This window comes from Leptodactylus fuscus, chromosome 5 (genome assembly GCF_031893055.1).
Source record: "Leptodactylus fuscus isolate aLepFus1 chromosome 5, aLepFus1.hap2, whole genome shotgun sequence".
Taxonomy (NCBI): Eukaryota; Metazoa; Chordata; class Amphibia; order Anura; family Leptodactylidae; genus Leptodactylus; species Leptodactylus fuscus.
The window spans coordinates 136,363,666-136,377,083 of NC_134269.1; the positions used below are offsets into that span (position 1 = coordinate 136,363,666).

Sequence of the window (13,418 nt, forward strand, 5' to 3'; positions counted from 1 at the left end):
AATCAGGTGACCTCCATTTTAGACGAATAGTGGATTTCAAATCCGGGTCATATGAGAATGTGAACTTTGTGACTATGAGACAGGGATAGCTGTACAGGCAGGGATAGCTAGGGATAACCTTTATTTAGGGGGGAATGTTATTAAAAATAACTTTTTGGGGCTCTATCGGGTGTGTAATTGTGATTTTTGTGAGATAAACTTTTTCCCATAGGGATGCATTGGCCAGCGCTGATTGGCCGAATTCCGTACTCTGGCCAATCAGTGCTGGCCAATGCATTCTATTAGCTTGATGAAGCAGAGTGTGCACAAGGGTTCAAGCGCACCCTCGGCTCTGATGTAGCAGAGCCGAGGCTGCACAAGGGTTCAAGCGCACCCTCGGCTCTGATGTAGGAGAGCCGAGGGTGCACTTGAACCCTTGTGCACCCTCAGCTCTGCTACATCAGAGCCGAGGGTGCGCTTGAACCCTTGTGCACACTCTGCTTCATCAAGCTAATAGAATGCATTGGCCAGCGCTGATTGGCCAATGTATTCTATTAGCCTGATGAAGTAGAGCTGAATGTGTGTGCTAAGCACACACATTCAGCTCTACTTCATCGGGCTAATAGAATGCATTGGCCAGCGCTGATTGGCCAGAGTACGGAACTCGACCAATCAGCGCTGGCTCTGCTGGAGGAGGCGGAGTCTAAGATCGCTCCACACCAGTCTCCATTCAGGTCCGACCTTAGACTCCGCCTCCTCCGGCAGAGCCAGCGCTGATTGGCCGAAGGCTGGCCAATGCATTCCTATGCGAATGCAGAGACTTAGCAGTGCTGAGTCAGTTTTGCTCAACTACACATCTGATGCACACTCGGCACTGCTACATCAGATGTAGCAATCTGATGTAGCAGAGCCGAGGGTGCACTAGAACCCCTGTGCAAACTCAGTTCACGCTAATAGAATGCATTGGCCAGCGCTGATTGGCCAATGCATTCTATTAGCCCGATGAAGTAGAGCTGAATGTGTGTGCTAAGCACACACATTCAGCACTGCTTCATCACGCCAATACAATGCATTAGCCAGTGCTGATTGGCCAGAGTACGGAATTCGGCCAATCAGCGCTGGCTCTGCTGGAGGAGGCGGAGTCTAAGGTCGGACCTGAATGGAGACTGGTGTGGAGCGATCTTAGACTCCGCCTCCTCCAGCAGAGCCAGCGCTGATTGGCCGAATTCCGTACTCTGGCCAATCAGCACTGGCCAATGCATTGTATTGGCGTGATGAAGCAGTGCTGAATGTGTGTGCTTAGCACACACATTCAGCTCTACTTCATCGGGCTAATAGAATGCATTGGCCAGCGCTGATTGGCCGAATTCCGTACTCTGGCCAATCAGCACTGGCTAATGCATTGTATTGGCGTGATGAAGCAGTGCTGAATGTGTGTGCTTAGCACACACATTCAGCTCTACTTCATCGGGCTAATAGAATGCATTGGCCAGCGCTGATTGGCCAGAGTACGGAATTCGGCCAATCAGCGCTGGCTCTGCTGGAGGAGGCGGAGTCTAAGATCGCTCCACACCAGTCTCCATTCAGGTCCGACCTTAGACTCCGCCTCCTCCAGCAGAGCCAGCGCTGATTGGCCGAATTCCGTACTCTGGCCAATCAGCACTGGCTAATGCATTGTATTGGCGTGATGAAGCAGTGCTGAATGTGTGTGCTTAGCACACACATTCAGCTCTACTTCATCGGGCTAATAGAAATGCATTGGCCAGCGCTGATTGGCCGAATTTCGTACTCTGGCCAATCAGCACTGGCTAATGCATTGTATTGGCGTGATGAAGCAGTGCTGAATGAGTGTGCTTAGCACACACATTCAGCTCTACTTCATCGGGCTAATAGAATGCATTGGCCAATCAGCGCTGGCCAATGCATTCTATTAGCGTGAACTGAGTTTGCACAGGGGTTCTAGTGCACCCTCGGCTCTGCTACATCAGATTGCTACATCTGATGTAGCAGTGCCGAGTGTGCATCAGATGTGTAGTTGAGCAAAACTGACTCAGCACTGCTAAGTCTCTGCATTCGCATAGGAATGCATTGGCCAGCCTTCGGCCAATCAGCGCTGGCTCTGCCGGAGGAGGCGGAGTCTAAGGTCGGACCTGAATGGAGACTGGTGTGGAGCGATCTTAGACTCCGCCTCCTCCAGCAGAGCCAGCGCTGATTGGTCGAGTTCCGTACTCTGGCCAATCAGCACTGGCCAATGCATTTCTATGGGGAAAAGTTAGCTTGCGAAAATCGCAAACTGACAGGGATTTCCATGAAATAAAGTGACTTTTATGCCCCCAGACATGCTTCCCCTGCTGTCCCAGTGTCATTCCAGGGTGTTGGCATCATTTCCTGGGGTGTCATAGTGGACTTGGTGACCCTCCAGACACGGATTTGGGTTTCCCCCTTAACGAGTATATGTTCCCCATAGACTATAATGGGGTTCGAAACCCATTCGAACACTCGAACAGTGAGCGGCTGTTCGAATCGAATTTCGAACCTCGAACATTTTAGTGTTCGCTCATCTCTACTAGTTATATAAAAGGCTATATTGATATTAGTATGCAATAGTGCAGAGAAGGTTACATGCACCAGACATAGGCTAGTTTAAGCCTAAAGCTTCATGCACAAATATTATGTATCCATATTAACTCCATACAGCCTCCAAGTTGTATGGAGCTGTATACCTCCAATTTCATAATTAATGCCGCCTTACCAAGAAAAGTGCAGACTGACAATGGGTGTAACAGCTGCCAATTCAGCCCCAACTCCCAGTGGTAAATTTTGCAAGAATTTTACCTCCATACTTAGATGCTAGTCAACCTAGTTCTAAATTAAAGTTGTAAGTTTCCTACATACTTCACATCTTTTGAGTATTATTCCTGCATGACCTCATGGGTACTCCAAAACCCATAAGTTTTAACCATAAATAGGATATGCCCTGGATAAAACTCTAACACCCCCTTCTACTTATTATACCCATTATTACATGAGCAATGACAGAAATAATAAGTCCTGATGGATCCTACTGACTCAGGCCCCTTGCACATGACCATGTGCTAGTTCAGTGTGTTATCCAGGTTTTTCCTGGAAAGTACACTGACCCATTTGTTACTGTCGGCCCATGCACACAACCATGTATTACACAGTTCCATGTGCGGGCCAACAGTTTGGGTCACAAAACACAGGACAGGTCCTATTCCTGCCCAGTTTTGTGGCCATGCTTCCACAACTCCTATTCATTGAATGAATGGAGCTGCGGAAGAACAGACAGTGCACAGGCAGAATACAGTAGTGTGCAAGGGGCCTTGAAGCAACTATACTATTAATACTATGAATAAGAGCTCTAGATCTGGTAGTCCTAACATAGCCTAATTGTTTGCACAAAATCTTTTGCAGATTTCTCAGCAGAATTTCCATAAAATCTGCACGTATTACATGAATTTTTTTTTCATGGAATTGCAGTAGATTTCACCCTATGTGTTTACAAAGAGAGCAATCTTTGGTGAAAATTAAGAGAAATAATCTGCGAATTTAAGATCTATATGTAAATTTCCAGAATAAATTAACCTTGATTTGAGAAACTATTTGGGAGTGCTGCCTTTTCTCTTCTGTGTAAATTTCCACAAATATTTTTTTCTGCATTGTGCGGAATAGATTTCTTAAATCAAGTTCCTATAAAAACTGCGTGCAAGTGTCCTTATCAGAATTGATACTGTTTGTGGTCATACCAAATAGTGATTTCATTTAGATTTCTTTTTTGTTAATTCACCTAATTTTGTTAATTGAAAAAGCAAATCTATGAACACTTCTATTTTTGAAAGCATTCATACTTTGCAACATTTTTAGACATTTGAGTAAGACATTTGCACAATATTGTAAATGTGTACAAAACATACACCCATAACCCGTAAAGACGATGCAAACATATATTTTCTACTTACTAAGCTAAGTAATATGCTGAGACTTCATGTTTTCTGTAGGAGATTTCTTTGCAGCAGCCATCTCACTTAGCAGCACACTGCTCATCACAGCTATCATGTATATGTAGATAAGACACAGAAGCCACCAGTCACAATAGGTCATTTCACAGTTTATTTGCTCCCTTCTCTGCTTAGGTCCCAGAGTATGCCTAGAAAACTCTCCCATAGAAAAAAGGTATCAACTACTTAGGACTTCTCTCAAAATTTCTTTCATTCCATAGAAGACAGTACGGTTTTCTGAAGACTATGTCTATGTCTATGCCCAAAGTCCATCTTCAGGAAACAGTAAGTGGCAGACTATTTAAAGGGATTCTATCATTTAGGAAAGTGATTTTGAGGTAGACATATGCCTGAATAGCCTTTAAAAAGGCTATTCAGGTGCTGCCTCCAGCTCTGCCAAAGATTGCCCAGTTTTTAGTAAAAACGGGTAAATAATATATGCAAATGCTCACCAAGCACCCTGGGCATTCCCCATGCCAGCGAGCATCTCCCGCGTTATACCTCTGAAACGCCCCTCCGTTGCTTATACTCCAAAAGATCTCCTCCTCCACACGTCCTGTACCGTCTATATCTTCTGTAGTCTCGCTGCGGGTGGTTAAAATCCTGTGAATGCGCAGTAATGCTCCATTCTGAACGGTACTGCGCATGTCCGAGCGCCATTTTGTTGTAGAGAACTGAATGGTCTATGACAAAATGGTGCTCAGGCATGCGCCGTACTGCTCAGAATGGAGTGTTATTGCGCATACATGGGATTTAAACCGCTTGGAGTGAGACTACAAAAGATATAGACGGTACAGGACATGTGAAGGAGAAGGTGTTTTGGAGTACAAGCAACGGAGGAGCATTTTAGAGGTATGACGTGGGGGTGCTTGCTGGCCCTAGGGAACGCCCAGGGAGCTTGGTAAGCATCATTTGCATATATTGGTTACCTATTTTTAGTAAAAAATGGGGGGTCTTTGGTAGAACTGGAGGCAGCACCTGAATACCCTTTTTAAAGGCTATTCAGGCATTTGCTTACCGCAAAATCACTTTTCTAAATGATAGAATCCCTTTTAAGGCTTAGTGGCCACCATTCGAACTACTGGATTTTATAATGTAGATGATAACATTTTTATTTATTTATTTATTTTAAATCACCAACATTCTTTAAAAAATTATTTTAAAAATGTAGCATAAACCTGGACAACTGGACATGGAAAGTATTGATGGATGTTAGCTGGTATTGGCGAATATAGCCGATTATGGATCATTATCAGAATCATGCTTATGTTTCGACTTGAAGCTCGATTTACCACACTGGAGCCATCTTTGAATGTAAGAAGATACAAGTAATTGGAAATACAATTATGCTTGAAATGGAAATCTGTGATTTAAGACAGATTTAATAATGACAGCTTTCCATGGCATAGAAAGTTGATGAAATAGGCAAACTGTCTCCTGTACAATACCATAAAATATAGCGAATCTGTGTAGCATAGTATTGTCTTAAATAAAATGAAATTATGTATACAGTGAAGATAAAACTGTCAAAACAGAAAATAGTTTTTGGTTGTTCTGACTGCATGCATACTGCTAAGAATGAAACTGCATTTCCAATGTCACTAAAGAAGAAATAAAAACTTTAAAGGCTTTTCAGAGAAAACACTTCTATATCTGCAGGTTATACAGAAATAATTTGAGAGCTTTTTGATTTTTATCAAAAGTGCACTTCAAACAAGACTCAGAATTCACCAGGGAATATGAAGAGCTGCTGCCTTTAAACACTAAGTTTCCAGGCAACGTTAATGTATTTTTGGAACTCAAGACCACCAGTCTCTGCTAAATAAAAGGAATAAACTATTAACAGATGGAGGCTGATAAAATGAGTGTCCCAAAACACAGAAACACAGGAAAATGTGTACAATAGAGGTCCTCTTCTGCTAGAGGCTTTGCATCCATCATGAGAGTGGAGTTAAGGTTACCAGCACATTCCAGAAAAAATCAATACAATACATCAGCACTGACTTGAAAATATTGCTTTGCTTGTAGCCAACTGTCTTCATTGATATATTGGAAAAACATCCTTCTGATTCTAAGAAAAATGAAAGAAATGTGCCATTCCTTTAACTGCTTAAAAGACTTTGCTCACATGCGCTGGTCACGTAACAAAGGGGCAGAGTGCAGGGCAAAATTACTGCCCTATTCCTGACACCGTAAACATATCAATCATAAAGACTCTCTACACTGATAAAACTTGTCAAAGAAAAGTTAAATGTGGTATATACACACACACTATATATATATATATATATATATATATATATATATATATATATATATATATATATATGGATATTAATCAGGATTAGATAAGAGCAAACGATTGAAAATTAATTTTTTGGACTGGTTAGTTTGGTCCAAAGATTTGTATTGGGTCGAATGGGTTTGTCACAAACCAGAGCATAAATTGGCTTAAACACTGTCAGTGGTGCTAGGAATCTATCTTGCTCATTTCTAACTCTCTACAGCAAACACAGCTGAAATTATGTCAAAGTGACAATGACTTATATGTATGTGGGAAATACTTATTTGCATTTTAACATGCTAGTGACCCTGGTTGAAAAGTGATGAAGTGGCTTTAAAAAAAAAAAATCCTGGTCAACCTGGTCATTGCCATCATGATCTTGAAACAATTAAGGGTCAGCCTCCACCACCCCTTCCCAGCTGTGACATATCAAGACACCCTCCTTCATCCAAAATAGAATATTTCTCTTCATCTTCCAAGCAAACAGTTCCAGATCTTCTACCACCATCCCTTGTTCCATGAGTGTGTTTCCTGTAAGATAAATAGTGAAGGAATGATATTTCTGATGCGGAAGTTGTAACTGCTGACAAATTCAGTGGCCTCCTCAAAGGGCTTAATAAGGCAACACACTTTCCTCAAGAGTCTTCAAATAACTAAATATTACTGTGATCTATTGCATGCAATAATCATTCACCACCTTCATCTGCTCAGATAGTCACTCCAGGCACAAGGTGGAATTCCAATGAGTTGGAATGTCACAGATAAGGCACTGCAAAGGCAGACTGTTTTGTTGCTGCAAGTTCAGCAGGGTGTTTTTAATCACACAATGTGCAGACACTTTTCTGGCCATGAGCAGCACCTCCATTAAATCACTAAGTACAAACAAACCAAATTTAGCACATTCCATTCTACCAAAATGCAGTGCAGCCACAATATTAGTGCCATTTTTACAGGAAACATTGCTCAATTGTAGTTGGCAAGAAGCTGTCCAATGGGATACTTGCTTCAGGACACTGTTTGGTTTCTGTAATTGAGTCTCACTGGCTGTAAAACTGCATGGTAGCACTTTACTTGATACCCATGAAATGAGGGAGGGGGAGTGAAAGCAACGACTTACTCTGGTGAAAATGGGAACAGAAATGATCCAGAGAAGAATATCCAGAGGAGGCAGATAGGCCCCTTCTGGTGTTGGAAGTAGGCCTACACAAATTGGGCGGTACTAGTACCTGGCCTTGTTGCACTTCAGGACTGTGGCCACTGGCACTCAAATCATTGACACATTGGGCTATGAAAACCATGTATTGTCCTTGTCCATATTTGTTGCTCCACATATTGATGGTTGCTAGCACCTTTCTCCACACAGACAAATCCACATTCCCTTATGGATGACTGACATTGGCATGGAGGAGTATAAGCAGGCGGTGATGATAATAGAAACCGTTTTTACATTCCTGCACGGCCACAACTAATTCCCTGCTTGCAGAACTTACACATTGCCATGGGTTTATTGTTTTCCAGTGTACATAAAAATGTGCACATAAGGGATGACCACATGTAGTCACTGCTGCTAATAACTTTTTTACATTTTGTCACCTTACAACCACAAACATGTTTTATTGCGATTTTAAGTGTCAGAACAACACAAAGTAGCAGATAATTATGAAGTGGAAGGAAAATGATACAGGGTTTTCAGAATTTTAATGAAATAAAAATCTGAAAAGAGTGACGTGCAAAAGTATTCAGCCCCCCTTTATCAATACTTTGTATAGCCACCTTTCACTGCAATTACAGCTGAAAGTCTTTTGCGGTATGTCTCTACCAGCTTTGCACATCTGAGATTTTTGCTCATTCTTTGCAAAATAGCTCAAACTCAGGCAGATTGGATGAAGAACGTCTGTGAACAGCAATTTTCATGTCTTGCTACAGATGCTCAATGGGATTTAGGTCTGGACTTTCAATGGGCCATTCTAACACATGAATATTCTTCGATCTAAACCATTCCATTGTAGCTCTGGCTGTATGTTTAGGGTCATTGTCTTGCTGGAAGGTGAATATTCTTTCCAGTCTCAAAGTTTTGCAGCCTCCATCAAGTTTTCATCCAGGATTGTCCTGTATTTAGCTCTATCCATCTTCCCATAAAGTCTGACCAGCTTCCCTGTCCCTGCAGAAGATAAGCATCCCGAACGCATGATGCTACCACCACGTTTCACAGTACGGATGGTGTGCAGGTCCACAGATATGAAAGGAATGGCAGTGGAAAAGCTTGGTAGCCAGTTTGTTCATATGTAGAGACACAGGTGTGAGATCCCCCAGGAATTATTTGTAATCTTTGGGCAGCACTTTAAGCAAAACTGTAACATATTCTTCTGGGTAATTTTAAACCGTAATTACAGTAAGCACTTAGCATATAATTTAGAAATTATAGCACTAGGTGGTACTACAACTTCAATACAGTAACTAATAAGATGGGAGGAGTAACGTAATGACAGCATCAATGGCAGAAAGGTAATGAATATGAAGGAGTTAACATATTTTGCACATTAGAAACATCACATCAGTCAGAATCCAAGATAAGACGAGGTTTACCATTTCTAGGCTGAAAATGAACATAGAAAATAATTTAGAATAATTGACATACTAATCTTGACTGAAGTCAATCAGCAAGTCCATTGGATTAAGATGCTAATTACACCCTGAACAGCTGCATATACTGCTGCGGCATGATTGTAGCTAGTCGTGATGTTTTATGGTTAACCATGGACATATAATTTACCAAGTTTGCAAGTGATTATAAAGACATCAGGTGGTTGATTTCTCAGCATGGTATATAGCATGCCTGTATAAATCGCACCAGCATCTAAAAGCTTAATTTTTCTTTGTAGATCAGTTGCCAAAACCAATCCATGTCAATGAGATTGTGAAGAAAAACTAGAATTACCAATGTGTTTATAAAACATAACCAAAAGGAGTGAGTGAGCAACTCACCAATGGACGTATTAAAAGAACACAACCTTTATTGATATGCATTAAAAGAAAGGTATTTTTAAAATAAAACAGCAACCACTTAAATAAGGGTAAAAATATTTATGTGTATAAACTCAAAACACATTAAGTGGCCAAGCAGTATTGTGTCTCTATAATTGACACTTATCTCTGCACTATTATGAACCACTAGTGTATTAAATACTAGAGATGAGCGAACACTAAAATGTTCGAGGTTCGAAATTCGATTCGAACAGCCGCTCACTGTTCGAGTGTTCGAATGGGTTTCGAACCCCATTATAGTCTATGGGGAACATAAACTCGTTAAGGGGGAAACCCAAATTCGTGTCTGGAGGGTCACCAAGTCCACTATGACACCCCAGGAAATGATACCAACACCCTGGAATGACACTGGGACAGCAGGGGAAGCATGTCTGGGGGCATAAAAGTCACTTTATTTCATGGAAATCCCTGTCAGTTTGCGATTTTCGCAAGCTAACTTTTCCCCATAGAAATGCATTGGCCAGTGCTGATTGGCCAGAGTACGGAACTCGACCAATCAGCGCTGGCTCTGCTGGAGGAGGCGGAGTCTAAGATAGCTCCACACCAGTCTCCATTCAGGTCCGACCTTAGACTCCGCCTCCTCCGGCAGAGCCAGCGCTGATTGGCCGAAGGCTGGCCAATGCATTCCTATGCGAATGCAGACTTAGCAGTGCTGAGTCAGTTTTGCTCAACTACACATCTGATGCACACTCGGCACTGCTACATCAGATGTAGCAATCTGATGTAGCAGAGCCGAGGGTGCACTAGAACCCCTGTGCAAACTCAGTTCACGCTAATAGAATGCATTGGCCAGCGCTGATTGGCCAATGCATTCTATTAGCCCGATGAAGTAGAGCTGAATGTGTGTGCTAAGCACACACATTCAGCACTGCTTCATCAAGCCAATACAATGCATTAGCCAGTGCTGATTGGCCAGAGTACGGAATTCGGCCAATCAGCGCTGGCCAATGCATTCTATTAGCCCGATGAAGTAGAGCTGAATGTGTGTGCTAAGCACACACATTCAGCACTGCTTCATCAAGCCAATACAATGCATTAGCCAGTGCTGATTGGCCAGAGTACGGAATTCGGCCAATCAGCGCTGGCTCTGCTGGAGGAGGCGGAGTCTAAGGTCGGACCTGAATGGAGACTGGTGTGGAGCGATCTTAGACTCCGCCTCCTCCAGCAGAGCCAGCGCTGATTGGCCGAATTCCGTACTCTGGCCAATCAGCACTGGCTAATGCATTGTATTGGCGTGATGAAGCAGTGCTGAATGTGTGTGCTTAGCACACACATTCAGCTCTACTTCATCGGGCTAATAGAATGCATTGGCCAATCAGCGCTGGCCAATGCATTCTATTAGCGTGAACTGAGTTTGCACAGGGGTTCTAGTGCACCCTCGGCTCTGCTACATCAGATTGCTACATCTGATGTAGCAGTGCCGAGTGTGCATCAGATGTGTAGTTGAGCAAAACTGACTCAGCACTGCTAAGTCTCTGCATTCGCATAGGAATGCATTGGCCAGCCTTCGGCCAATCAGCGCTGGCTCTGCCGGAGGAGGCGGAGTCTAAGGTCGGACCTGAATGGAGACTGGTGTGGAGCGATCTTAGACTCCGCCTCCTCCAGCAGAGCCAGCGCTGATTGGTCGAGTTCCGTACTCTGGCCAATCAGCGCTGGCCAATGCATTCTATTAGCCCGATGAAGTAGAGCTGAATGTGTGTGCTTAGCACACACATTCAGCTCTACTTCATCAGGCTAATAGAATACATTGGCCAATCAGCGCTGGCCAATGCATTCTATTAGCTTGATGAAGCAGAGTGTGCACAAGGGTTCAAGCGCACCCTCGGCTCTGATGTAGCAGAGCTGAGGGTGCACAAGGGTTCAAGTGCACCCTCGGCTCTCCTACATCAGAGCCGAGGGTGCGCTTGAACCCTTGTGCACACTCTGCTTCATCAAGCTAATAGAATGCATTGGCCAGCACTGATTGGCCAGAGTACGGAATTCGGCCAATCAGCGCTGGCCAATGCATCCCTATGGGAAAAAGTTTATCTCACAAAAATCACAATTACACACCCGATAGAGCCCCAAAAAGTTATTTTTAATAACATTCCCCCCTAAATAAAGGTTATCCCTAGCTATCCCTGCCTGTACAGCTATCCCTGTCTCATAGTCACAAAGTTCACATTCTCATATGACCCGGATTTGAAATCCACTATTCGTCTAAAATGGAGGTCACCTGATTTCGGCAGCCAATGACTTTTTCCAATTTTTTTCAATGCCCCCAGTGTCGTAGTTCCTGTCCCACCTCCCCTGCGCTGTTATTGGTGCAAAAAAGGCGCCAGGGAAGGTGGGAGGGGAATCGAATTTTGGCGCACTTTACCACGTGGTGTTCGATTCGATTCGAACATGGCGAACACCCTGATATCCGATCGAACATGTGTTCGATAGAACACTGTTCGCTCATCTCTATTAAATACACAAAAGGGAGGATACAGAGCAGGACAGGAGTAGTAGGGGAACGGGCACTCAAAACCAGCCGTCAGAAACCACTAGCTGGATATTTATACGAGCCCTCCTATTTCCCCAATGATATAGCCACACACCTGCCTGCCTATGAGCTCAGAACTGATGTCTAGCCTAGGTTCATTAGTCATTCATTTAACCTAAAGGCTACTAACTATCTACAGCTCATTTGTTTTTTCTTTTGCCTGACGCGTTTCAACTATGGGCTTAGTACATTTTCATTAGCCCGTTGTATCATCAGAGGCATTTCAAATATCCAGTCTACCCACAAGGATTATAAATTGCTGGTGCAGACCCTCCCGCTCCCTGCCACGGCACTGATACTTGGCCGTACGGGGCCGCCGAAGGTACGGCCTTTTAAGGCATAGGTCCCGCCCCCATCTACGTACATCAACAAATTGCCGTCACTCCTAGACAGCTGATAGAAACCGCTGATGTACACAGGGTCGGTATCTGCCACTGCGCATGCGCAACCGATGGACCAATCACAGGACAGAGGGGGCAGCACATTCATCTACAGACTCCACCCCCACCAGAACGCCGCGGCCCATAGGCATATAACCGCACGAACAGTCATAAGACCAGTAAGTAAATAGTGAAAATAAATTCCACCATAGCCACCTCAGAATACAAATTCCACCTAATCGGAGTATACAATAGGGATTCTGCAACAGGTAAACCAACCCCCCTTTTTTTTAAAGAAAACCACAACGGATTAACACCTAAAGTGCCACACCAAAACACCAGAGTGACTCTGTCAGAATAAACAGGAAATTACTGTATATACACTAAACTAAGAATAGACCCTTCGCTACAGGATACAAAATCTCAACCCTGCAAACAGGACCAATCCAAAGCCCATATCCCAAAATCATGTCTATTTACATAATATGGGCCATTTAAGACGCACATAGGAGAAAAAGAGGAAAACTCTCTCAAGTGAATAGTCCTCAAGTCGATCAAATAAAACACGCATAGGAAATCTTGTCATTGAGACCTTGAGGTTTAATTGTTTTCATCAGGAAAGTCCACCTCGCCTCTCTCTGCAGCAATCTTTGGTCCCGATCTCCTCCTCTAGGGGACAGCCTGACAACCTCAATCCCCTGAAATTTTAGAAGGGACGAATCGCCATCATGCATCTCGCAAAAATGACGAGCAATCGGTGTGTCTTCCCTACGTGCAATGTCGTTTACATGGTCTCTAATTCTTCGACGAAATTCCCTAATCGTCTTGCCCACATATTGTAATTTGCACATGGTACAGGTTGCCAGGTATATCACCCCTGAGGTCTTACAGTTGACAAAGTCTCTGTTAGTGTACGTTCTATCGGTCGTATAGCTTGTAAAGGTATTACTTTTCCAGATGGAGATACATGCTTTACAAAATCCACAGGCATAAGTACCAGTGACTGTTTTAGCATGCCTACCCAGCCAAGTACGTTCCGATATTGCTGGTAGGTGACTCCTAACCAACTTATCTCTCAAGTTTTCACCCCTTCTGTAAGTCACCAAGGGGCGATCCCCAATCATTGGACCTATATCCGGATCCGATTTCAGGATGTTCCAGGTGTTATTGAGAACTTGAAGCAC

At 43.4% G+C, this 13,418-nt stretch overlaps 1 protein-coding gene across 3 annotated transcripts in view; it reads right to left on the minus strand.

Moving 5' to 3' along the window:
* Positions 1-6,693: 6,693 nt before the first annotated feature.
* The window catches only part of GXYLT1 (glucoside xylosyltransferase 1), a 52,084-nt gene continuing 45,359 nt past the window's right edge, over positions 6,694-13,418 (minus strand). For all 3 annotated transcript variants that reach the window (XM_075274297.1, XM_075274298.1, XM_075274296.1), the window contains one exon: positions 6,694-6,813. In XM_075274297.1, the coding sequence (XP_075130398.1) occupies positions 6,781-6,813 (33 nt within the window). In that variant the 3' untranslated portion in view covers positions 6,694-6,780. The remainder of the gene's footprint in view (positions 6,814-13,418) is intronic.